General features: G+C 37.3%; 1 protein-coding gene across 14 annotated transcripts in view; it reads left to right on the top strand.

Moving 5' to 3' along the window:
• Positions 1-6,208: 6,208 nt before the first annotated feature.
• Positions 6,209-27,621, top strand: part of CAPS2 (calcyphosine 2) — a 64,540-nt gene continuing 43,127 nt past the window's right edge. For 3 of the 14 annotated variants that reach the window (XM_045062082.1, XM_045062075.1, XR_006600873.1), the window contains exons 1-8: positions 6,212-6,775; positions 7,051-7,145; positions 10,058-10,164; positions 17,975-18,024; positions 19,672-19,717; positions 20,158-20,331; positions 24,715-24,837; positions 27,346-27,413. In XM_045062082.1, the coding sequence (XP_044918017.1) occupies positions 10,087-10,164; positions 17,975-18,024; positions 19,672-19,717; positions 20,158-20,331; positions 24,715-24,837; positions 27,346-27,413 (539 nt within the window). In that variant the 5' untranslated portion in view covers positions 6,212-6,775; positions 7,051-7,145; positions 10,058-10,086. Of the gene's footprint in view, positions 6,776-7,050; positions 7,146-7,866; positions 7,894-10,057; positions 10,165-17,974; positions 18,025-19,657; positions 19,718-20,157; positions 20,332-24,714; positions 24,838-26,529; positions 26,604-27,345; positions 27,414-27,621 lie in introns of those variants that run through there. The other 11 variants (XM_045062080.1, XM_045062078.1, XM_045062079.1 and 8 more) reach the window with 11 other exon arrangements.

The following is a 27,621-nucleotide window of genomic DNA, read 5'->3' as shown; positions in this document are numbered from 1 at the left end:
GAGCTGTGAGTTCATGACCTGAGCCGAAGTCGGATGCTTAACTGACTGAGCCACCCAAGTGCCCAGTAACCATTTTTAATAAGTAAAAAGTAGGGGTGCCTGGGTGGCTCAGTCGGTAGAGTGACTTCGGCTTGGGTCATGGTCTTGCGGTTCGTGGGTTCATATGCCACATTGGGCTCACTGCTGTCAGCACGGAGTTGCTTTGAATCCTCTGTCCCCTTCTCTCTATGCCTCCCCTGCTTGCACTCTCTCTCTCTCTTTCTCTGAAAAATAAACTTTTTTTTAAGTAAAAAGTTAAACATTAGGGGGTGCGTGGCTGGCTCAGTCAATGGATCTCAGGGTCGTGAGTTCAAGCCCCATATTGGGTGTAGAGATTACTTAAAAATAAAATCTTAAAAAAAGCAGAAAATTAAATTATAAAATGGGGAAAAATACAAGGATCCTAATGGAAATTCTACCTAGCAGGAGAGACAATATTTCTCATCTGTCTCTGCTGATGGAGAATTGCAATATATGTGACTAGCATTACTTACACAGTCCAAACTGAACTTCTTACATCCCACACCCTAAAACGGGTCCTTCCACAATCTTCCCTATCACAGTTAATGACGGTTTTATCCTTCTGATGGCTCAGGCCCCGAACTTTTGAGGTTTGGGTCCCTTGACAAATTCTGTTGTCTTTGTCTGTATATTTTCAGAACTTGACTACCATTCAGCATTTGAAAGGGCACTCCTTGATTTCATGCATAATTGCAATGGCTTCCTGGTGGACCTTCCTGCTCCTGCTTCCTAACCTCCCATGGTTTATTCTCCAGACAGCAGTCAGAGTGATTGTATATAGTCTTGAGCATACTTAAGTACTTTCAATGTCTATTATGTTCTAAGCATTCTTCCTGGTGTTTGGGCTTACAACACAGGAAACAAAACAAAGCAATCTGGTTTTTTTGGAATTCTAGTGAAGGGACACAGGGAATAAATGGTGAGCATAATAAATTCTATGATTAAGAAAAACACCCTGATGATATGTATAGAAAAGGTATAAATTGGGCTAAAGAATTTGGGAGCACTGGGGTGGAGGTGAGGGTGGCATGTTTGATTTCAAATAGAGTGATCAGTGTGGATGTCTTTGAGAAGGTGACTTTTGAGCAAATACTTGAAGGGGATGCAAGAGGGAAGTGTGTGGCTACTGGAGTAAGAGCGTTCAAGGAAGGAGTTTAAGTACAGGGTAGAACTATAATACTTGGCAAAAATCATGTGGAAGATGGGAGAGCTCAGTGGTTATAGTTGAATTATTCTAAAGTCCTTGTATTCCTGGAAGAAGGGTAGAAATATGGAGTGATTTTGACTTTATTAAGTGATACATACATGTTAAACAGTAAAAAATAAAATAAAATAAAATAAAATAAAATAAAATAAAATAAAATAAAAACTATTAAAAAAAAAAGAATACCAGACCAGTAGAGGGAAAACAATTTTCTCAGCATTTCTAGGACTTCATTCTATTGTCTCTATGTATATTTATCTTCATATTCCAATATTTAAATACTAAGTCTCAACACAGCATCCAAAGTGATCCTACTAATATAAGTCAGATCACTCTGTTCAAAACCTTCCAACTGATGGCTTCCCATGGCACTCAAAGCAAAATCCTCACTGGCTATCCTCACAGATGAGGAAGCATAAGGCAAGCTGACGTCCCACAATCCCACCACCAACTCCCCCCCCCCCCACCTCCCCCAGGTGGGAAATGTGGGACATTCCTCAGGTACTCCTGGATGCCCAAGAAGTAAGGAAAGGGAAAAACCAACAGAACTGATAGAGATCGTGTTCATGTAGCACAAGAGTCCCCATCAGTTTACAAATATCTTAGTAAATTATAAGAAAAAGGCAATCTCATCAATAGCCTAGCCTCCAGAAACCTATAGACTCAGTTTCCTGGAGCCCTAACATCACCTACCCCACCCATCACAACTCCCCTTGATGTGGGGAACAAAGGCAAAAAGGAAATGGTTGGAAAATTAAATTTCTTTATAACCTGCAGCCCATTGACAAATACTTGAGATAGGCAGAGTATAACATTTCTCCAGGAACTCCTTATTACCTTATTGTTCATGGTTTGCTAGAGAAAACAAAACAAAACAAAACAAAACACTTAAGCTTGACAATAGCTAGGCTTCCAGTATCTTTTGAGTCCTCTTTAGTGTATGAATGTCCTTTTGGAAACTTCTCCTTGCCTTCACCTCTCCCAACTCCCAAGTATATAATCAGTCACTCCTCACAACCCCAGTCCAGCTCTTTCTGTTCACTGGTCCTGTCTTGGTACTGTAATAAAATTGGGGTGCCTGGGTGGCTCAGTCAGTTGAGCATCCGACTTCAGCTCAGGTCATGATCTCGCAGCTCGTGAGTTCGAGCCCTGCGTCGGGCTCTGTGCTGACAGCTCAGAGCCTGGAGCCTGTTTCAGATTCTGTGTCTCCCTCTTCTCTCTGTCCCAACCCATTCGCATTCTGTCTCTGTCTCTCTCAAAAATAAATAAACATTAAAAAAAAATTAAAAAGTAAAATAAAATCAAGATGGGGCGCCTGGATGGCTCTGTCGGTTGAGTGTCCGACTTTGGCTCAGGTCACGATCTCGCAGTTTGTGAGTTTGAGCCCCAGCGTCAGGCTCTGTGCTGACAGCTCAGAGCCTAGAGCCTGCTTCAGATTCTGTGTCTCTCCATCTCTCGGCCCCTCCCCTGCTCATGCTCTGTGTCTCTCTGTCTCTCAATAATAAATAAACGTTAAAAAAAATAAAAAATAATAACTTAAAAAAAATAAAGTCAAGAATTCCTTCTTGGCTTGGGCTCCAGACCCCACCACTCCAAAACCACATCACTCACTGTAGCCTTCAAGGCCCTAAACAAGGAGACCCTTTTATGATCTCACCTCCAGCTTCTGTTCCCTTCCTTTTCACTCCTCTGATACTTGGGCCCCCTTGTTATTCCTTAAAAGAGCGGAAGGAACTGATGCCTCAGGGCACTTGCTCATTTCTTTTGCCTAGAACCCTTTCCCCCAGAAAGCTACATGACTTGTTTATAACCTCTTTCAAGTATTTTCTCAAATTTCATCTTTTCAAAATACCTCACAGTGGTATTTTACATTACCCATCCTACACCTATCACTTCCTATTGTTTTTTTTCTGCCTTTATTTCCCCATAACCCTTATCCTCATATCATATGTAACTTACTTATTTAGATTATCACTTCTCCCCTCAATTGAATGTAAGCCCCATAAGGCAGGGATTGCTTATTAGTATTATTTTTACTACTGTATCCCCAGCATCTCAACAGAGTTCCATATTCAATGAACAAATTAATAAATGAATCCTATAAGATTCCAATCATTAGTTCCTTTTATGAAGTACTCCAATTAGAAGGAATTGTCTGTCATTAAATTACCTCATGTTCCTATATCTTATTACTTTCTCTTTTCCCCTATTAGTCAGGGTTACCAGAGAAACAGAACTAATAGACATATATTCCCACCCACTCCCTTTTACACACACATGTACACCTATAGATTTTAAAGAAATTGGCTCATACAATTGTGGGGGCTGAAAAGCCTAAAATCTTTAAAGCAAGCTGACAAGCTGAAGATTCAGATAAGAGTTGATGTTGGAGTCTTGAGTCTGAAGGTTAGAAACTCAGGCAGAATTTCTAGTCAGGCAGAATTTCTGTGTTGCACTCTGGAAGCAGAGTGCTCTGGGAACCTTCTTTTAGGTACTTATGGAGGCTTCACCACAGAGGCATGATTGATAAACTCCTTGGACTTGGATGATTAATTCAACTGGTAGCCCCCGTCCCCTTTTAGAAGGCCTGAGGGTGGGACGGAAACTTCCAACTCTAATCACATGGTCGGCTTCATTGGCAACTGCCCTCCATTCTTAGGTGCTTTCCAAGAGTCACGTCATCACCATAACAAAAGAAGTTTCCTTGTACTCACCATTTAAGAAAATTCCAAGGGTTTTAGGAACTCTGTGCCAGAAACCTGGAGGAAGATCAAATATATATTTCTTACCATAAATCATAGTATCACAGCCTCCCCTCTTTTCAAAACCCTCTAATGACTTCCTGTCATTATAAAATCCAAATTCCTAGGTTTGGTTCAAAAGGCACTACATAATCTGACCATGGCTAATCTCTGCCCCCTATTCTACATTCTCCACTGGCTCCCTTGGCTTCAGCCACATCCATCAGCTTGGCAAGGATGCTCTACCCACAAGCATTTTGCACTTGCTGTTACTTTTGTCTGCAAAATTCCCCTCAATGAAGCCATACATGATCCTACAACTTCTATCTATCAGTATTTATCCCAGTGTTTATCAGTGTTTATATTTTTCTTTATCACATTAATTGCTACCTGCGATGATAGTCTTTATTTATTTAATGTTTATCGCCTCAGATTTTAACCTTCACTGAAACAGTGGTTTTATTTGCTTTATTTCTATATCTATAGCACCTAGAGCAGCTACTGCACCCACATGCCCTCAATAAATGTTAATTGACTGACTTAATGAGGAAATGAGCACTCCTTAACTTTCTAATAATGTATACAATTTTAAGCTATCTTATTCATCATATACATACTAGAGGCTCAATAAGTATTTTAGACTCAATTTAAAAGGCAATACTAGGTTGGCTTATAGACTTTACTTTTTCTAACACTGAATATATTTGCAGATAGTAGGTGTTCAGTGGTTGTTTGCTGACCTTCAAATGCAGGTTACTTTGGATCTGTCAATAACATAGTATAACATATGGTTAACATAGTATAACATATGGTTAATGTAGTATTGTTTTGTGTATAAGGAAATTAACTGTCTGTAATAGCAACAGAACTTTTGTGAGGAACTGTTTTGAAAATTGGCAAAAAAGTACAGTTTATATGGAGGGGCCAAAGGCAGGCCACCCCAAAATGTGCAACTTTGTTATATTGATTATTTTAAATAAAAGTTACTTAAGTAGTTAATGCAAGAGAGCACTCTGACCTGCTCCCTGCTTTGTCTCCTCTAAGCAAGAAATAAACCTCCCATGTGAAAGGTACTGTACCTATACCAGGATGTAAGGTGACATCCTTATCCCCAGAGAAGAAATTAAGAGCCTAGAAGGGTATGTAAACAACCCTTGTTACTTTTTATTAATTTACTACCCCAGAGCAATCTGTTTAGAATAATTTACTAAACTCCCCAAATTCAGCTTTCTTTGTTCTTTGTTTTGTCAATTCTTCAGATTTATTGTCTCTGTGCATCCAAAAATATAAAAACTGCCTGCTTTGGTCATTTCTTTAGGTCAATTTTATTATTGGACCCCTCCGTGGGCATACCTTGCTTGGAACCCGACAAATCTCTCAAACCAGAACTTTCCTTTTATTGATGAAGGGTTGATGCCCATAGACATTGTGTGCAGAGCAAAAAATAAATGAAAATTTCCTGAGTCCCAGTTTTGTTCCCTTTCCATTGTATCGGTATTTTAATTTTTTTTTTTAACGTTTATTTATTTTTGAGACAGAGACACAGCATGAACGGGGGAGGGGCAGAGAGAGAGGGAGACACAGAATCGGAAGCAGGCTCCGGGCTCTGAGCCATCAGCCCAGAGCCCGACGTGGGGCTCGAACTTGCGGACCCCGAGATCGTGACCTGAGCCGAAGTTGGACGCTCAACCGACTGCGCCACCCAGGCGCCCCTGTATCGGTATTTTAATTTATATCTCCCTATATCCGAATATCTATGTACCTGTATGTATATATCTCTCTATAATACTATATTGCGTCTTGTCTTTTTAAATAATTGCAAGTTCTGGGACGCCTGCGAGGCTCAGTCCTTAAGCGCGGACTTTGGCTCAGGTCTTGATCTCTCGGTTCGTGAGTTCCAGCCCCATGTCAGGCTCTGCGCTTGCAAGCTCAGAGCCTGGAGCCTACTTCAGATTCTGTGTCTTCCTCTCTCTCTGCCCCTCCCCTGCTCATGCTCTGTCTGTCGCTGTCTCTTTCAAATAAACATTAAAAAAATTTTTTTAAATAAAAAAATAAATAATTGCAAGTTCCTTGACAGCGGGCATTACAACATAATTTTTTCCCCTCATAATATCTCTCTAGGATCTGAACTCCTGGCAGAGGCCGTATAAAATTTGTTAAAGAGAACGCACTTAAAAGAATTATATACAACACCCGTGGTGGATCCCGGCTGGGCTTTGGTCCCGTGTCTGCGCCTGAGAAGCCCATATATAAGTGAATCCTCTTCCACTTCCCCGCCGGGATTTAGAGGCACCCTGGAACTGGTTCCCGGATGAGACTCGGAGGCCCCCACAGGATTTCAGCAGCTCGCTTCGGCAAGTACCTCCGCGGGTCGCTTGCTTCGCTGGCCGGGTTGGCCGAGGAAATACCCCACTCAGTATAGGGCAAGAGGTGGCGTGGAAGGAGCAAGCGATTTGGGCCGATGATCTTTTCCTTGTATTTGAGAAAGGGTTTGGAGGCCCTGCAAGGGGACGCCAGTTGCTAGGCAACCTGCAGACGCGGGCCTGGGCTTGGCAGAGTGTACTGGGAGCTGTGCCTTTCCAGCTTGTCTCAGCTGTATCGGGGGAGTTCTCGATGGAATCGCCCAGTTGATACATACCTTTGCCATCCTTCCCACTCTGGACCTGCTCTTTACCTAGCTTGTTGGGTCAATTCAGGTTGGCTGTCGTTGGCTGGTGTCACACCCCAGTCCTTGAATCTCCGATAGGAAGAGGGCGGAGCATTAGTTCAGGTACTTTGCATTAATGCATAATCTTAACCTTTGTGTGTGTGTTGGCGGGGGGGGGGGGGGGGAGGGGTGTACCGACAATTACTGTTTGAATTTAAGAATGACGCCAGGTTCATTCAGATACTTGGGTCTCTTATCACCTGGGCTCCAAGATAAACTTGGTCCTCACTTGCATGGAGATTAAATACTAAATCTTTTCATCTTTTTCTTCTCTCCTTGATTATGGGATGGATTTGACCAATTTATTCTTCGCTTTCCATTATGCTCTGATTTGGTAGAAGCAAATTATAGTCACTAATATCACTAACCAAGAGGGAAATGGTGATAATTGCAATTGGAAATAATTATCCTTGAGAAATGAGAAGAGTGGGAGGTGAGTTCTGTTCTTTTTGGTAGCACTAAAGATAATGTGGTAAGACTTGGATCTGTTTGTTAACAACATTCATGACGTGCCAGCCATAATATCTCTTGACTTGCGGCAGGCCGGATGCGGATGGAGACAGAGCCATTCAGAAGTACTTTTCCCTGCTTCCCGCCACCTCTCCTCCCCAACATATCCCAACTGAGTATTCCCGTCCGACATGGACAGACTTTGGTGTGCATTCCAAAGATCGGCTCACAGGCCATTTATTTGAAATTCTTTTGCCACCAGGTTTAGGTTTCCGGTGTTCTTGAGTCTCTAGCTAATTCTCCTCTCTTTCTTCTGACCTGTACCACCAGCAAGGGGGTAGTGTTAGAAAGAGATCTGAAACTGGTATAAATTCATGCTCAGTAGTAACTGGAAAATAACTTGGCAAAGTAAAATCCCCCTTTTTGGGGTCACTGATTCCTCAGTTTGGAAATCAGAAGATTGAGCTAGTTCATCTCTGCAGGCCTGTCCAAATCTTAAGATTCTTTGACAGAGGTGTCAGGAGCCTGACTGCTCCAATTCTGTAGATCCTGGAGTGTTCCCTGTATGATGGCACTGCCCTTTCCTACTCCTGTGATATCTGAATGAACCGTTTGTATGCTGCCAAGGTCTGAAATAACGCACATGTGAATTGACTGAATTCACTTATTCGGCAAATAGTTGTTAAGTTCCTACTGTTTTCTAGGCTTTCTGCTAAGTGCTGAGATACAAGGTGAGCAAAACCATAGTCCTTGCCTTTGTGAGGCTTATAGTATAGCGTGAAAAATAATGATTACCATTCGTGCTTTGAATACCATATCTATTGTTTGAAGAACAGTATATGTAGCATGTGATCATGTCATTTATGTGCAGAGAAGGGAAACTAAGAATATGTTTAAAACGTGAACAGGTATTTGACTATGCATTAATTTATTGACTAAATTAATATTTATTATGTATCTCCTATATTAAGGACATGAAATCCAGCTTCATGGTCTTGACAGTTTATTAGAGACACGAAAAGAGTTAATTACAGTCAAAGCTAATGAGTGTTAAGCCTAGGGAAATACAGGGAGTAGGAAGTCCTGGAAAGAGTATTTAAATTTTGTTGTTTTTGTTATTTGCAAATGAATTATGGCGATGTAACCTGACCTGTAGTGATTTGAAATGGCTGTAATGGTTTCTCAGGTATAGGTAATTGTGTGGGTGGTGTGTGGAGAAAATCACTTAGCTGATTGCTCAGCTTCTCTGTTTTAACTTGGGTTTGTTGGTTGCCAATCATCATGGCAAATACAACAGCTTTTGTGATGTGGTTAAAAGCAAACAACAGCCTTCTTTCCCCCCACCAAAGCAATAACAACTTTAAGAAAGTTACTTATTTGTGAAAGATAGCTCAGGAAAAAAAAGCCAAATTATTATCAAATCCAATATTGTGATGTTTTCACAATATGTCTGCTGTTGGTTAATAAGTCTTCCTGATTTTACTCTTAACAGTAGAAATCTAGCCTTAGGTCACGGGGTCCTAGGGGAGGGGACTATGGAAATGGGGTAAAAGGAGCCATATAGATAAATTAGTGAAGAACTGGGATATCTCAGTAAGAGGATTTCATTGCAGTAAAACTACATTTTAATAATAATAATGATGGCTACCACGAATTGAATAACCATATTCCATATACATAGGAAGATGAGAAATGTGGTAACATTAAACGCATTTTACAAATTAGAAATATTGGCTCGGAAAGGTTAAATTCTTACCCAAGCTTACATTATGGGAAAGTATCAAAAAAATGAGGATTTCAATATCAGTCTATATAACTCTATGCTGGCACTATGCCGTGCCATCTTTCCTTAAAAATTAAATTACTATTAAAATAAATCCAAGTCTAATAATAGAAAAAGTATGAATTGTTAAACAACATATCCTCAGTATGATTAAGGTTGAAGTGTGAAATAAAATATTCAAAATTTGGGTGACTGAGGATTTTGGTTTTGTACAACTTTGCAAGTTGATGATTTTCAATATTTTCTTACATGCGCTTTACCTGTCACCTCATAATTACTAATTGGACCATCTGCTCTATTTTATTCTTTGTATTGAAGAATACTGTTTGCATAACAAGAGTTTTCATTAGCTTACTCTGGTAAAGTCAAAACTCCTAAAGGTTTAGGAAAAGAGTAAAGAAAATAAATTTATACCACTTTGTGGTAGAGAAGTACAAGCATTAGTTTTCTATCACTACCGTGAAAAATTCCCACAAACTTAGTGGTTTGAAACAACATAAATTAACTTATTATTTATTATTTATTTTATAGTTCTGGAGATCAGAAGTACAAAATGAGTCCTACAGGGCTAACATTAAGATGTCAGCAGGGCTGGCTCCTTCTGGAGGCTCCAGGGGAAAATTCGTTCCTTGCCTCTTCTGACTTGTGGAGACTGCTCATGACCTCTCCCTCCACTTTCAAAGCCAGCTATATAGCATCTTAACTCCTCTCTGACCTGTGCTGTCTTTCTTACATCTTCTGTTTCATACTCTGATTATTCTGCTCCCTCTTATAAGGACCCTAATGATTACATTGGGCCCTGCAGATAATCCAGGATAATTTTCACACCTCTAAATCCTTTACATAATCACATCTGAAAAGTCCTCCTTGTTGCATAGGGTAAACATATTCACAGGGCCCACTGATTAGGGCATGGACATCTTTGGGGGAACACTATTCGGACTAGCATTTGCCCCACAATGTACTCACCCACAAAAAGTTGATTTGAGTGAAAGAAGTAAGAATGATTAACCACATGATTTCTTTCCATGTAGTAGTAGTATGCAATTTGCATGGCTTGTTTAAAATTAGAGTAAGAATGACCGGTTTGTATGTTTTTACCCTTTTCAAAGTATACTGCAGGATAAATACGTGAACTTGAATGGATTTAGAGGTTAAAGGAGTTGCTACTTCTCCTACGAGTCAAACTCAGCCATTCTCTGGAAGAAAGCTGCTGCAAGTATGTGTGCTATATAGTTTTCCTCTTGTGGGATGATTCATTAAATAATTGCCTAATTATTCATTAAATGATTTGTTAAATTCATTACATGATTTATTAAATCATTGGCCATTTTCTTCATGTTTTTTATGACTACTTACACTTACAAATATTTAGGATCCGTATTTTCTAGATTTGAAGAAGTGAGTGGCCAGGATTGAAGATAATCAATTGAAAACTTGGTCATTGCTTGAATTAGTTTTATTTGTAAAAATAAAGCTTATTATTATTGTTTTCATATTATTATCTTAAAAATTACCTGTGTGTATCTGTAGAAAATGTAAGAAATAAGAATAGTAGAAAGAAGAAGAGAGTACCAGTATACATTTTGTGTTAGGTAAGAAGAGAATCTGGGCTTCTATTAAGACCTTTATTCTTTGTAAACCTTCATAATATCACCCTTGTGTATATGAATTATTGATTAAGCACAAATTTACGGCTACTTTTCCCTTGTTTCCATCATAGAATTGGGTAAATATAAATTTTAGTTTAGAAATACATACAAGTGATGTATATTTATATTTCTTTATTCTTATTATTCTAAATATTGAATGCCTACTGCTTGTCCAGACACCATGATAAATGTTTCATTAACTTATATCACTTAATTCTTACAACACACCTTTGAGGTAGGTATTATTATTAACCTACTTTTAGAAGTGGAAGGACTGTGGGTCCTCGAGATTAAGTGACTTGCCAAGATTTTGAACTCCAGTTCTGACTTCAAGATCTGTGCTCTTTACTCAGATATCATTACAAACACCAACAGCTGGGAAATATGTGTAGGCGATAAGAATACAAAAACTTGTTCAGCCCCACTGATAATCAGGGGAATGAAAATTAGCATCATGATACACTTTTATGCCTCTATTAAATTAGAGGAAAAATGTAATATTGAAATACTCAGGTTTAGAATCGGTGCATTCTTAACTGGTACCATGAGGGAAAGTGGGTGGGGAGATGGCTTAAACAGGTGATGGGGATTTTTTTTTTTTATATATGAAATTTATTGACAAATTGGTTTCCATACAACACCCAGTGCTCATCCCAAAAGGTGCCCTCCTCAATACCCATCACCCACCCTCTCCTCCCTCCCACCCCCCATCAACCCTCAGTTTGTTCTCAGTTTTTAACAGTCTCTTATGCTTTGGCTCTCTCCCACTCTAACGTCTTTTTTTTTTTTTCCTTCCCCTCCCCCATGGGTTCCTGTTAAGTTTCTCAGGATCCACATAAGAGTGAAACCATATGGTATCTGTCTTTCTCTGTATGGCTTATTTCACTTAGCATCACACTCTCCAGTTCCATCCACGTTGCTACAAAAGGCCATATTTCATTTTTTCTCATTGCCACGTAGTACTCCATTGTGTATATAAACCACAATTTCTTTATCCATTTAGGCTCTTTCCATAATTTGGCTATTGTTGAGAGTGCTGCTATGAACATTGGGGTACAAGTGGCCCTATGCATCAGTACTCCTGTATCCCTTGGATAAATTCCTAGCAGTGCTATTGCTGGGTCATAGGGTAGGTCTATTTTTAATTTTCTGAGGAACCTCCACACTGCTTTCCAGAGCGGCTGCACCAATTTGCATTCCCACCAACAGTGCAAGAGGGTTCCCGTTTCTCCACATCCTCTCCAGCATCTATAGTCTCCTGATTTGTTCATTTTGGCCACTCTGACTGGCGTGAGGTGATACCTGAGTGTGGTTTTGATTTGTATTTCCCTGATGAGGAGCGACCTTGAGCATCTTTTCATGTGCCTGTTGGCCATCCGGATGTCTTCTTTAGAGAAGTGTCTATTCATGTTTTCTGCCCATTTCTTCACTGGGTTATTTGTTTTTCGGGTGTGGAGTTTGGTGAGCTCTTTATAGATTTTGGATACTAGCCCTTTGTCCGATATGTCATTTGCGAATATCTTTTCCCATTCCGTTGGTTGCCTTTTAGTTTTGTTGGTTGTTTCCTTTGCTGTGCAGAAGCTTTTTATCTTCATAAGGTCCCAGTAATTCACTTTTGCTTTTAATTCCCTTGCCTTTGGGGATGTGTCGAGTAAGAGATTGCTGTGGCTGAGGTCAGAGAGGTCTTTTCCTGCTTTCTCCTCTAAGGTTTTGATGGTTTCCTGTCTCACATTTAGGTCCTTTATCCATTTTGAGTTTATTTTTGTGAATGGTGTGAGAAAGTGGTCTAGTTTCAACCTTCTGCATGTTGCTGCCCAGTTCTCCCAGCACCATTTGTTAAAGAGGCTGTCTTTTTTCCATTGGATGTTCTTTCCTGCTTTGTCAAAGATGAGTTGGCCATACATTTGTGGGTCTAGTTCTGGTGTTTCTATTCTATTCCATTGGTCTATGTGTCTGTTTTTGTGCCAATACCATGCTGTCTTGATGATGACAGCTTTGTAGTAGAGGCTAAAGTCTGGGATTGTGATGCCTCCTGCTTTGGTCTTCTTCTTCAAAATTCCTTTGGCTATTCGGGGCCTTTTGTGGTTCCATATGAATTTTAGGATTGCTTGTTCTAGTTTCGAGAAGAATGCTGGTGCAATTTTGATTGGGATTGCATTGAATGTGTAGATAGCTTTGGGTAGTATTGACATTTTGACAATATTTATTTTTCCAATCCATGAGCAGGGAATGTCTTTCCATTTCTTTATATCTTCTTCAATTTCCTTCATAAGCTTTCTATAGTTTTCAGCATACAGATCCTTTACATCTTTGGTTAGATTTATTCCTAGGTATTTTATGCTTCTTGGTGCAATTGTGAATGGGATCAGTTTCTTTATTTGTCTTTCTGTTGCTTCATTGTTAGTGTATAAGAATGCAACTGATTTCTGTACATTGATTTTGTATCCTGCAACTTTGCTGAATTCCTGTGTCAGTTCTAGCAGACTTTTGGTGGAGTCTATCGGATTTTCCATGTATAATATCATGTCATCTGCAAAAACCGAAAGCTTGACTTCATCTTTGCCAATTTTGATGCCTTTGATTTCCTTTTGTTGTCTGATTGCTGATGCTAGAACTTCCAGCACTATGTTAAACAGCAGCGGTGAGAGTGGGCATCCTTGTCGTGTTCCTGATCTCAGGGAAAAAGCTCTCAGTTTTTCCCCATTGAGGATGATGTTAGCTGTGGGCTTTTCATAAATGGCTTTTATGATCTTTAAGTATGTTCCTTCTATCCCGACTTTCTCAAGGGTTTTTATTAAGAAAGGGTGCTGGATTTTGTCAAAGGCCTTTTCTGCATCGATTGACAGGATCATATGGTTCTTCTCTTTTTTTTTGTTAATGTGATGTATCACGTTGATTGATTTGCGAATGTTGAACCAGCCCTGCATCCCAGGAATGAATCCCACTTGATCATGGTGAATAATTCTTTTTATATGCTGTTGAATTCGATTTGCTAGTATCTTATTGAGAATTTTTGCATCCATATTCAGGTGATGGGGATTAAGGAGAGCACTTTTGATGAGCACAGAGTGATGTATAAAAAAAACCTGACCAAAACATCAATGATAATTCACAGTATTAACTGATTATCATTTATATTAATTGATTTCAATTACATTGTAATAGTGACATTAGAAAAATTAGTGTATAGAGTTTTGAAAATACAAAAGTTTATTGACTCATGCTGCTGTCTTTAAATCTGCTTTGTTAACTTTTTGGCTTTTGAAATAATTAGAAAAGCAGGATATTACATAGAAATCATCACCTCTTTGCAAAGCTTTCAGGAGTTGAATTTCTGGAATGCAGAGGCATTTGATTGTAATGTGTATATTATGTTCTTTAGAAAATGACTAGTCTAAATTGAAATTCTACAGAATCAAATATAAGAAAACCCAAGAAACAAAACAAAACAAAAACCTGGTACCACATTTCTGGAAACAAGATTGGTGGTGTGTATTGACCTATAAAATTTTTCAAGTGATTTGATGCAAATAAAATCCCTGGAATCTATTCTATGGAAATAATCTGAAATATAGAAAAACTCAGATGAAAACAAAGGTATTTTTTAAAAGTGTGTATTTTTTTAAATAATGAAAAAAATACTGGAAAAGTATGTAGCAATTGAGAAATACTAGATGAACATGATTTTAAGGAGTAACATGGAAGTTGCTTAAAATAAAAGGGGAAAAAGACAGTATGCAAGTCATTACAAATTTGTCTAAATCTATAGAATACACACTAAGAGTGAGCTCTAATGTAATGGATTTTGAGTGATGATTTGTGAATGTTGGTTTATCAATTGTAGCAAATGTACCACGCTGGTGATGGATATTAATAATGGGGAAGGCTATGCATATGTGTGGTCAATAGGGTCTTTTGGTGTTATGAGCACCCTGTTTCAATTTCAACACCTTCAACTAGCAATGCTCTGACGCAATTGGGTGACCTACAATTCAACTCAGTTTTGACACTATCAACCCAGGGATAGCATCAGGTTCCACAGGTTAAGGGTTCAGTTTTAAAGACTGCACACCTTCTCCAACTTCAAACAAGCCCAGGTTGTTACCTGTGCTTCTGGCTGCAGGCTGGAGTTGATACTCAGATACTGGTACTTCTGACCGACAAGCTATGTAAGTCAGAGTTTCCCACAGCCTCCTCCTTGAGTTTGATTAATTTGCTAGAGTGGCTCACAGAACTCAGAGAAACATTTTATTTACTAGATTACCAGTTTATTATAAAAATATATAACTCAGGAATAGCCAGAGAGAAGAGATGGGTATGGCAAGGTATGGGAGAAGGGGCAGGAAGCTTCCATGCCCTCTCTAGGCATGCCACTCTCTCAACCTCCACGTGTTCACCAACCCAGAAGCTCTCTGAATGCTGTCTTTTTGGGATTTTATGGAGGTTTCATTACATAGGCAAGGTTGATTAAATCATTGACCATTGGTGATTAATTAAACTTCTAGCCCTCTTCTCCACTTCCTGGAGGTCAGGAGGTGAGAGTGAAAGTCCAACCCTCCAATCACAGGGTAGGCTTTATTGGCAACCAGCCGTCAAGTTTAGGAGCTTTCCAAAAGCAACCTCATTAACATAACAAAATACATTTATTTCTCTTAACTTTGAGAAAACTCCAAAGATTTTGGGAGCTGTAACCCAGGAACTGGACAAGACCAAATATATATGAGAAATCTGTTTTGGTCATATGAATGTCCAAATGTATATTTCTTACAAATCATAATATCACAGGGGATATACAGCAAATATCTGTATCTTCCACTCAATTTTGCTATGAACCTAAAACTCCTAAAAAATAAAGTCTATTTTAAAAAAAAGGACAGGATATAGCCAGCTAGGGGTCCCTGGGTGGCTCAGTCATTTGAGCCTCCAACTTGATTTTGGCTCAGGTCATGATCTTCTGGTTCATGGCTTCAGGCCCTGTGTCAGGCTGTGCATTGACAGTGCTAAGCCTACTTGAGATTCTTTCTCTCCCTCTCTTTCTCAAAATAAATAAACTTAGAAAAAAGTAAATAAAGGGCCAGCTAGTAATTTTGGCTTTATGGGCTGTTGTCTCTGTTGCAATCACTTAACTCTGCTGATGTAATGAGACAATTCATAAATAAATCAATGTGGTTGTGGTTCAATAAAAGTTTATTTATAAAACAGAGCTGGACCATAGTTTGCCAACTCCTGGCCCAGGGATTTATAAGCTATAATTTACCTTCATTCTGGATTGGCTAGCAAAATTTTGTTGGAATTAGGCAATAAAGGTAACTGCCATTGTAAAATAGGCCTATGACTTTAAAAGACTGTCTTTAAGTCAAAACACTTTCTGGGGTCTATTAAAACACCTTCTGGGGAGGAGGGAGGGAGGAGGGACGATGCGGAGGCACCTGTGTGCCCCAGTTGGTTAAGTGCCCAAGTCTTAATTTCGGCTCAGGTCATACTCTCAGGTTTCTGAGATCCAACCCTGCATTGGACTCTCTGCTGACAGTGCAGAGCCTGCTTGGGATTCTCTTTCTCCCCTCTCTGCCTCTCCCCTGCTATTGTGCACTCTTTCTCTTTCTCAAAATAAATAAATAAACATTAAAAAAAAATAAAAGGCTTTCTGGGGGATAATGATGGTGATAATTATGACAACTACAGTTATATTCTGTTTAGATTTTCTTCCTAAGTTTAGATGATATCATGATGTTTTCCAAGTACAATTAAGACAATCTTTGATATGCGATAGAGGTGTGCTGCTACTTTAAGCTATGATGTATGTGTTATAGACAATTGACCTTTAACTCTTTTGAACTTCATGGGTACATTTATATGCAGATTTTTTTTCAATAAATACAATGTGTTTTCTATTCTGTTTGATTTTCTTAATAACATTTTCTGTAGCTAACTTTATTGTAAGAATGTAGCGTATAGTACATATAACATAAAATATGTGTCAATTGACTTTATATTCCTAGTCAACAGTAGGCTAGTAGTAGTTAAGTTTTTGAGGAGTCAACAGTTATACATGCATTTTTGACTGTATGGGGGGAGGTGGTTAGTACCTTTAACCCCAGCATTGCTCAAGGGTCAACTATTTTATATATATATATATATATTTTTTTTTTTTTTTTCTAATTAGCTGATTATTTTGTGATTTTATATTTGTGCATTTTAACTTTTTATTAGGATAGTATTTAAAACAATGCCGTATTAATAAAGTTTATACTGAATTGAATTTGTGTTCTCTTTGGTCAATTAGAGTGATGAAGCTCAGTCTTACATGTAATTTCTTCTTCTTTTTTTAAAAATTTATTTATTTTGAGAGAGAGAGAAAGAGTGTGAGGGAGGGGCAGAGAGAGACAGGGATGGAGAAAATCCCAAGCAGGCTCCATGCTGTCAGTGCAGAACATGCTGCGAGGCTCAAACCTGTGAACTGTGAGATCATGACCTGAGCCAAAATCAAAAGCTGAATGCTTAACAGACTGAGCCACCCAGGCGCCCCTTGAATGTAATTTCTATACTTATTGTCAGTATCACAAAAATGACCAGTTAGATAACATTTAAGAAGTAAGCTAGAAGTGTTGATGAATTGTTTGCTGCACTTATTAACTTGAATTTCTCTATGACTCATATGTATTTCTTATTCCATGGTGGCTGAACTCACCACCATGAGCTCACCACTCAATTTATCATGAGTAAATTTCATGTCTTTGCACAATTTTTTGGAAATAATACTGAACATCTACAAATGTATACATGTATATATTTGTCTCTTCTTTGCTTAAATCCTGCAGTTTTCACATTACCTTTAGGGCAAGGTACAAGTTCTTTGACTTGTATTATGGAACAGTTCTGGCCACGATCTCCTTGCTCTGGATTTCAGCCCTGTCTAGCTGCTAACTCTTGCCTGTGGGCTAGTGCAGGATGAGTTGTTTCCTGACTAAAGCAATATTCTCCCTTCTGCCTTTATCTGGCTAACTGCTACTTATCCTTCAGAGTTCCATTTCAAGGTTACTTTTTTTTTGTTTTTGAAAAAACGTCCTCAGTTTCCTAGACTTGTTGGGTACACATGCTATATGTAGTTGCTCTGTCATAGCACGTGTTTTTCCGCATTATTGTTTGTTTGAATGAATGTCTTCCCCAGCAGACAGGGTGCCATGAGGGTAAAGATTGTCTGTGTTGCTTGTCATCTTATTTCTGTGTCTCAAGCATAGTAAGGAGAGCCTTAATAAATATTTCTTCTATGAAGTTTACCGAGAAAATAATAATCAGCTTTACTGAATTGACTCATTGCCTATCTTTTAAAGTATAAATAAAGGGTATATACATACTGATTTTTTCTTTTAATTAAAGCAAGGACGGACTTCCAAATCACGGGCAATCCAGAATCCTTGCCTACCTGTGTAAGTCACATTTCTTCACATTTGAGCTATTTAATGGGCGAACATATATAATACGTTAACAAATAAAAAAAATAAAGCAAAATTTTATATGTAGCTGTGATTGTGAATTGCAAAAAAATTGATATTCATGTAGATGGCCTGAAAATTGCTATGCCAGAATGGAAGCAGGATGATAGGATTGAGGCTACTACTTGTCTTGTTTTTTATTTTCTTTAATATTCTTACATTTTCCTGAAAAAGTTAAACTATTGTTTTATTTAGAAAATTGAGCTAAATGAATTTATTAGAGAAATGTATGAAATTTTGAATTTTAAAACTAGGATAGTGAAAATGAATTTAATGAAAAGTATCTGTGACCCTAACTTTATCTTGAGAAATATGACAATTTTGTCAATCTTATTTAAATGATTTTAGGTTTGGACGGACTACATTAATTCATGTTTTATATTGTACATTTTTGCCTTTTAAAATTTGGAAGGTTATTATTTTTATATTTTTTCAAGTATTTTAGACTCCAGGACTTATTAGATAATAGAAGTTAAAACCCTAGTAATTTGTTAGGCTGAACCGTATGAAATTAATAAGTATCAGCAATTTCATGTGGTTCTACGTAACAGATACCTCTGTACTCATCTAGACAAAGAATAGAGGTAGGTGCAAGCCTTAGATAAATATATTCAGTGTGTACTGACAATGCATCCCATTCATGTTAAATGTTTAACAACTGGTTTTCTGAAAGTGTACTATAAGTTTATTTAAAATTTTACTTGTTAATCATACATAAACTTAAGTATTTTTTAAGTTGGTTATAAATTTTACTCCTATGGAAGATATATAGTAGGCAATTTACAAATACTAATAAATATATAAACTCTCTTTTGGAAATTCCATGTTGCCAATTGATTCTCACGGAATGCTTTTTGTTTTCTGCTGAATTCTTGTATCTGCAGCTGGCAAACCATTAGTTCAATTTATGAACATTGGTTGATATTTTCATTTATTGTAAAGATGTGAGTGATTTATTTGTTGACTTAAGTAATAGTTTCAAATTCTGGTACAATATTTCCTCAGTTTTTTGTTATTTGCAATGTGCCAATTACAGATACGATACACTTTTTTAAGTTTAATCTGTACCATTAATGTTTTCTTCACTACTGTTTTAAGTCTCAGAAATCAACAAAATAATAAATCAAGTCCTGATTCATAGCATTTGCCAATTTCCGTGTCAATCATCCTGCTGTGGCTGATTTCAAGCTATGTGTAATATTACTGAACCCAGACTTGGAAAGAGATGCACACCGTTATACTACCACACAAATACCATAGGTGTAAATAACTTCTAGAACATAGATAATAGTGAAGCACAGTAAAGTCATTAAGAAGTGATAACTTCAAGTATTTACGACCTTTGTTTTTAATGTAGCTTATTTAATTAGAAGTTTATATAATTTTATCTTTAATAATGCTTTGTTAACAACTAGCTCAAAAACTACTGAACCTTTATGTAACACAAGCCTCTCACAGCTGGTAGGTGCAGCACACCATTGGCTTTAGTGTACCTTTTTATATAAGATGCAGCATGTATGACTTGCAACTATTAAAGCCTCATTTTAAAAAGTAATGGGATGCATAGATTATTTCTTTCAGGGTTCCACGACTTGATTTGGGAAGCCTTGTTGACTCTGATGAGGAGGTAATTTTTACTTGGTATTTACTATAAAAAACATTTGAACACAATATTGCATAGAGCTCATAATAAATGTTATTTAATTTTATTTTAGGATGGCTTTTCATATATCCCACTTAGTACTGCGCATATTCATTTTAACCCACCAGTTTCATAGCACCAGGACTGATCTTCAGCTGGGAAACAAAGTATAAGCTTCCTGGTACTTAACGACCACAGTCCATCCTGAGCAGTTCCACTTGCTTTGGTTGCTCAGTGATGCTGTACCAGCGAAATATTTTAAATATGACCTCTGTTTAGCATGTAGATCATAATGATCTGTTTCTTAAGCATAAATGTTAAGGTAAATGATAAACCTGTGTATGTTAATAAGGAAAATTAATAATTATTTTCATTTTTTTCTCTTTTTTTCTGGTGGATAACATGCTTTTTATTTTTACATCTAGGAGCAAGACATAATACCTGAAAACTTACCAGGACCAACAAGCAAATATAAACTAAAATATCAGCAGCATAAAACTGAAATGAAAGAGGGATATAAACAGTACAGTCAGAGAAATGCAGAAAATCCAAAACCAGGTGTCACGCAACAGTCTCCAAGAAACAAGGTAGATGACAAGGTATTGTATGAGACTTCATGAAGTTCTGATGTAATAAAAAAAATAAAAAGAAACTCCGTGTATCGGAGGAATCTTTTTGTCTTGTATGTCTTGCTGTTAGTCACACTAAGTATAGTAGCTAGCATTTGTTTTTGTGTTCTAGGGACTATTTGAAGTGCTTTGCTTGCATTAACTAGTTTATTCTTAAGAACTACTCTAAGGGTTTATTATTTATCATTTTCAAATGTGAAAACTCTAGCCAGATGACCTAGTCATCTTTTCTCTGTTAGAAGTTTTCATTATTTTGGGATTGGAAATTAAGACAATATCACAAAGCTGTTTTTGATGTAGCTATCCTGAACTCTCTTTGTCTCACAGTCTAAATTAAAATTGTTTTTAGTTATTTATTTTGTGAGAAAGAGACAGAAAGAGAGAGAGACAAACAGACAGACAGACCACGAGATGGAGAGGGGCAGAGAGAGAGGGAGACACAGAATCTGAAGCAGGCTCCAGGCTCTGAGTTCTCACATAGAGCCTGACGTGGGGCTCGAACTCACGAACTGTGAGGTCATGACCTGGGCTGAAGTTGGACGCTTTAACCGACTGAGCCACCCAGATGCCCCTCACAGTCTAAATTTTAAAGTTGAAAAGTGATTATAGATGTGACAGTGACCCTATTTTATTCTAAAACTGTCATCACTCCGTGATTTTCTTCTGCGTCATGTTGGGAGATGTTTTTTTAACATCATGAATTACTAAAGTTATGCTTTTATTTAATATTAATTATATGTAAATTCACCATTCATGACTCCGAGAGCAAACTAACCATAATATATTTAATGGCTTTTCATAAGCATATTGGAAAGGTCAACCTTGAATTGTGGAAAGAAAGGTTTAGAAACATTGTTTATGACACTACTAGCCATAAAAGAGATAATAGTTGGATGTAATAGTTAACTTTTTGTACGAATATTGTATTTTCAGGGAAGTTTGATGGTTGTATCAGCTTAACATTTTTTATAGGTAAAAAGAATTGATTAATTTATGAGTAGGTATGGCATATCATCTATCCATGTAGGAACTATCTTGAACTAACTACTACATCACATGGTGTTTAGTGGAAAGAGTAACACAAGTTATGGGATTATTTTGTCTCTATTATGTTAAGACACGTATCCCAGATCCAAACAGATGTATACAAATGTAATAATCTAATGTCTATAATCATAGGCAGGATAATTTCACAGCCCTGTAGCATCCGGCCATGTATTTATAAGTTTTACCATGTAATATTTAGATCACTGTAATAATGTTGGGGAAATAGACTGAAGATATCTAAAAGCTCATGCTCTATTTGCTGCAGCAAAGTAGTTTAAAATATTTTTAAGCAAAGCTTTGATTTCCTTGAACATGTGTTCAGATGAGGGCATTTGTTTATTTTTGGTTAAGAGAGGAACCAATATTTCTTGCAAAGCTTCCCATATGTTTGGTAAACACTTATAGTATGAATAAAGAACTTTATAGAAGCCAGCATATGCATATTTTCTTTTGGAAAAAAATTCTGTTTTGCTTTGATTTTTAAAATCTACATATAAATGTATACAATTATTATTTCATGTGTTCTTGATAGTCTTGCAAAAAGACCTGGTTTCTATACATAATAATTTTCTACTTAAGGGTTCGAACAACTTATTTGATATTTTTTTAGATTTTTCATTACGAAAATCAAAATTGCTGTATACATGGGCTATTAGTAAAACTGTTTACAATTACATTAATTAGCATTGGAATAGTAATCTCTGGAAATAGAAGGGCTCTCTGATATCAGAAATGTAAGCCTCTTGATAAAGTAGGGAACAACATGTAAATTGATTCTTTTTACTGATTAAAAAAAAAAAGCTAAAGTTAGACTTATTTAGGACCTAGGACAATAACTAAAGGTCATAATCACCCATTAGTCAAACTGATATTATCAGTCAACAGATAATTAATTAAACAGTAAGATAAAAGTTCCCCTCTGCTTGTTTAACGGCAGATTTCCTTTGTTGAGTTTCCTTCCATTTAGTGTAAAAAGCTGATGAATCCTTATTGTCAAATTATTTCCCAAAATGTGAACTTATATTTTAAATAATGAAATATCTTTAAATAAAGCATGAAAATCATTAAACTTCAATTTTATAGAAAACAGTAATTAAGTCAGTAAATAAAACATATTTTTGCCCTTACAGAATATATATCATCGTGGAAGGACTTAGCAAGAAAAAAATATTAGTGAATGAATGAATCAATCAACCCATCTAGCCTGACAGATGGTGATAAATGCTATGGATGGAGGGGAACTGGGAAGACCAGGGTTCAAGGTTGGGATCGCAACTTGTACAGGATCACCAGGGAAGATCTTTCCCATAGGTAGCATTTCAGCACACGACCGGTGCACAAGAGGTGATGCACAAGCCACTCAGAATAAACTCTGAGTGTCAGGAAGCAGGAGGGAGCATAGAGTGTTCAAGAAATATCAAGGAGGATGGGGCACCTGGGTGGCTCAGTTGGTTAAGCCTTTGATTCTTGATTTTGGCTCAGGTCATGATCTCCCAGTTTGTGGGTTTGAGCCACGAGTCAGGTTCTGTGCTGACAGCACGGAGCCTGCTTGTGATTCTCTCTCTCTCTCTCTCTCTCTCTCTCTCTCTCTCTCTCTCTTCTCTCTGCCTCTTCCCATGCTGGCTCTCTCTATCAAAATAAATAAATAAACACTAAAAAAAGAAGAAATACCAAGGAGGATGGTGTGGTCAGAGGAGGAAGAGGAAGGGAGAGATGAGGAGAGAGTTAAGGGAGGGCGGGGAGGCAGATCTGCAAGGCCTTGTAGACCACGTAAGAACTTTGCCTTTTACTCTGAGGCAGAAAGTGCCTTTGCTGTGTTGAGGATGGGTTTTGCGAAGAATGGGGCGAAGCTGGAAGCAGAAAGATATTTGTGGCGTCTGTCACAATAAGCCATACAAGAGATGAGGACAATGGCAGCAGAGTTGGATAAGAAGTGGTCATGATGAGAAACCACATTCTGGGTAGATTTTGAATAATTGAGAATATTTGCTGAGAATATTTGTTGATGGTTTGGTTGCAGGCTTAGGAGAAAGAGATGATGAAGGATGCCTCTAAAGTTTTGGGCCTGAACGATTGGAAGGGGAGGGAAGACCACCAGGAAGTCTGGTCTGGGGAGGTTAAATTTGACATACCAAGGGGGAAATGTCACCCTTTCCCTTTTGTAAAAGGATAAAAATAAGCTGAAACAAAATAAATAAAAATCTTTTGAAAGTTTCTTTCAGTCTAAACTTAGTGCAGACCTTTGCTTATACTTGAACATAATCTGTTAATTTAATCAGCTTAATTTACCTTATATAATGCTAAACATCTTTTTTGATGCCTGTTAAAATAAATCACTATGCAGGAAAAACAAATATATTAGCAGGTAAATAAATAAAATTATAAAGTATCCTCATAAATTGATTTCCCAATAGTTAATACTTATACAAGATGTGTTATTCATTTGTTGAATAAATATCTAGTGTTCACAATGTGTGGTCCTGTTCAGGCATCAGGGATACTGCAATAGAAAAGACAGTTCCACCCTAATGGAATGTCTAGCAGGAGAGGCAAGCAATAATTCACAAACAAATGTATAAGATTTCATGTAGTAGTCAAAGGTCATGAAGACAGAGTAGAGTATGAACGTGGAGTGTGACCTTTCGAGAAGGATCTAAAGTGAGAACAAACCCTGGAGGAAAAACTCTTGAAATCTATTATGTTTTTGGCAATTGCTATCCCACTGGGACATTTTTGTTGTTGTTGTTAAGGGAATATAAGTACATCTTATATTCAGAGAAAAATTTAGTGTTTATCTTTAGGATCCCAGAGAATCCTTTACCTTAAAGGATAAACCCCATCTCTTAGTACTTCTGAATTTCATTGTATGAAGGAGTGGACATTGCCCATTTTTATTAACTTTACAGAGACTCAAATGGACAATAATAGTTATAATAGTTGCTACTTTGTATCTAATGCTGACTCTATATCAGATACTTTTATAGGTGTTGGGCATTTAATCTGTGTGTGTGTGTGCGCGCGCGCGTGTGTGTGTGTGTGTCTGTGTGTGTGTGTGAAGTAGATACTGTTATTAATTCCCATTGCCATGAGTAAGCCAAGGCACAGAGAGGTCATCTAGCTAGAAGGTGGAAGAACTGGATTCAAATAGGCAATCTGATTGTCAGAGATTGTACTGTTAACTGCTACACAAATAACTATTGACATGTTCAGAGGTGATTTAATACTCTATTTTGTTAAAAACAAATATGCCAAGTATGTGAACTGAGTACAAACTCTCATGAGTTTATTTATTGCTTTCACTTGCAGTGTGTACAAGGTGAAGCAGCCATCATCGATGGTCTTACAACTCTGGATAGGAAAGCCCTCTTACAGCAGGGTTATGCAGACATCCCATACAATGCACCATGGTGTATGAGGAAGTCTGATGCCGTAAGTTACCAGTATTTTTATTTACTTGTTAACCCATTAAGTTCATTTGCCCTCCAAGATTTTCCAGACCTAAAACTGAATAAATAATTGGAACAATTGAATTTGGACTGAGGTGGATGTTCACTAATGAGTAAATTGAGTCCTTATTTTTACCAATGGTTGCTGTTTGGTATATTTACCGTGGAAAAATAGTCTTGAATCTTTAAGAGTTTGTAAAAATTTAGTTTATGCTATTAAAAATGTTAATTGGCTGCTGTTTTTGTCAGTGGGTTTAATTTAGCATCACCCCTGCCTCCAAAGTAACCTAGTTAGTTTTTTGAAAGTGATAAGCAAATAAGACTAGAGAAATTCCAGCACGTTAAGGACAAGGGCAGGAATCAAGTAATTATTCTTTTTTTTAAGGAAAAGGGAAGCAAAGCTCTAGATTTTCAATATTAACTCTAAATTGCATCTTTTATAAAATCAATTGGATTGTTGGATGAGGATCGCTTAGGGCAGATCTGATACAAATAGATAATGACATTTCTATAGTGTCCTGGGGTAATCAGACCAAGCTGCTTGAAGTTGGAGTCCACTGGCCAGCCCAGACACCCCCAGGTGATTAATATCTTAGACATATTAGTAATGAATTGATGAAATACCAGTGTGTGGTGGTTCCAAAGTTGGGAAAATTCTGGCTTAAATAACCTAAATATAATAAAACATTACAGTTTTAGCCAGTTACATTATCATTATCATTAAGAGGGAAGTCAATATATATTTTGTCGGAATTACAATCATCCGGAATTAGTATGTTCTGAATTGACAACAATGTGTAATCAGTCTCCGGACTATGTACTGATTTTCTGTGGATGACCAAGTTACTACCTTGCTATAGTTCTTTTACTAAAACAACATAAACATTATTTTATATGCCTATTATTATTGAGATATTTATGTTTAATAGAACAAGGAATCTTACCAGGATTATCGTAAAATTAAAAAAAGCTGCTTTATAAGACAAAACAGTATCCCAGATAAGGCTTGCTTTGATATGTTCCTGAAGTTACACTTGAAATGAGTATTACTGATACTTAAGGCCTATTGAGTGTTCTTGATTTCATCCAAAGCCATCTGGGTGTTAAGTGGATTTCTTTTACTCACAATCATTTTAATTCACTAAATTCAGCATCACGTACATTTTACTTCATTGTGGTAGCAGGCATTTATCATCCCCCCCCACACCCACCCAAGGAAATGTTTGTGTGAGTACACTTTGAATGCGTTTGAAATTAGTACTGATTTATTTTTGATTTTTTTTTAAATGTTTATTTATTTTTGAGACAAAGGGAGACAGAGCGCGAGTGGAGGAGGGGCAGAGAGAGAGGGAGACACAGAATCTGAAACAGGCTCCAGGCTCTAAGCTGGATGGGCTCAGAGCCCGATGTGGGGCTTGAACCCACGAACCGTGAGATCATGAACTGAGCTGAAGTCGGATACTTAACTGACTGAGCCACCCAGGCGCCCCAATACTGATTTATTTTTAAAATGTAGGTGGAAACATTTTAATTTTTAACCACTTAATTCAACAACAGAAGCAGTGAGCCTGTGTGGTTTTTATATCCATCTCTTCTAGTTTGCTAGTCAGTTTTCAACATCAGATCCTTTGAATCAGTGTGGCTTCTGCTTCTGATCTGCTCTTTGTTTACACAGGCCTCTAAATCAGTGTGCCTGAGGGTGATTCTAACCTTTCCTACAATAAGCCTCCATAAATGTCAACACTCAAGGTGGGCTTTCTGCATGGGCTTTCTACTCATTAATCTCACCTCTTTTGCTTGCTTCTGAGTTTTACACCTCTGTTCTGGCTGACCTTTTCTGTATATAATTTCATGTTTTAGTCAGTGTTCACTTTCTTCCCCCTTAGACATAAAACATGCTTTGCTGTACCTGTAAGTTACCACAAGTTTTCTAACTTTTTAATTGCTGTTTGACATTGATTACTAAACAAGTCATTATAAATTGTCATGAGCTTAGATAACACCAGATGCAGTTATGTTAAATGACATGAACTTTATATGGGGTGTATTTGGACGTGTAAACTTTATCTTCTACCAAACCAAAAAAAAAAAAAAAAAGATGAAATTCAAGTATAGACTAATATTTAAATAGTTGTGCCCAAATTCCCAGTTTTCTTAGTAGTTTCTATGATATGCCTTTAGTCATTCTTATTTGAATTTTGCGTTAGTTTCAAATGGAGCATTCTCCCTAAGGTTACAAAGCCTCTGTCTAAGGAATGTTATTGTACTCGATTCCATTTACTACAGTGATCAAGGGAGATGACAGTAACTTTTTAGGAAATAAATGGTATGTTTAGATTAAATAATTAGGATTCTTTTATTAGTGATGGATATAGTAATCTATATTTAAGAAGGAAGCTGGAAATTTAACATATATTTTGGATTCTTGTCTTAACTATAGTATTGTTCTATTTTATGGACAATGAAATTAAAAAAAATTTTCTCTTCTTAGGAAATTGTGGCTGCAGAGAAGAAGAAACAGACTGTTGCAGAGCAAGTGATGATAGACCACTTATCTAGGTGGGTGAGAGTTAGTAATGAGTAATATAAATCCATTCAGAAAGTTTTCATTAATTTTTTTTATTGTTAGTCAATCAGCAAGTAGCTATCTCAGAGGCTCTCAAACTTTCTGTGTTCACTGCACTCATAGTGTTTTAGTGATTTTGTTTTTCATAGCATTCCTAAGTCAGTAGAAATACCCAACAGTTCTATTTTTAAGTATTTTTAT

Source organism: Felis catus, chromosome B4, assembly GCF_018350175.1.
Source record: "Felis catus isolate Fca126 chromosome B4, F.catus_Fca126_mat1.0, whole genome shotgun sequence".
Classification (NCBI taxonomy): domain Eukaryota; kingdom Metazoa; phylum Chordata; class Mammalia; order Carnivora; family Felidae; genus Felis; species Felis catus.
Note: the sequence above shows the minus strand (reverse complement) of the source record. Positions and strands in the feature narration are given on the sequence as shown.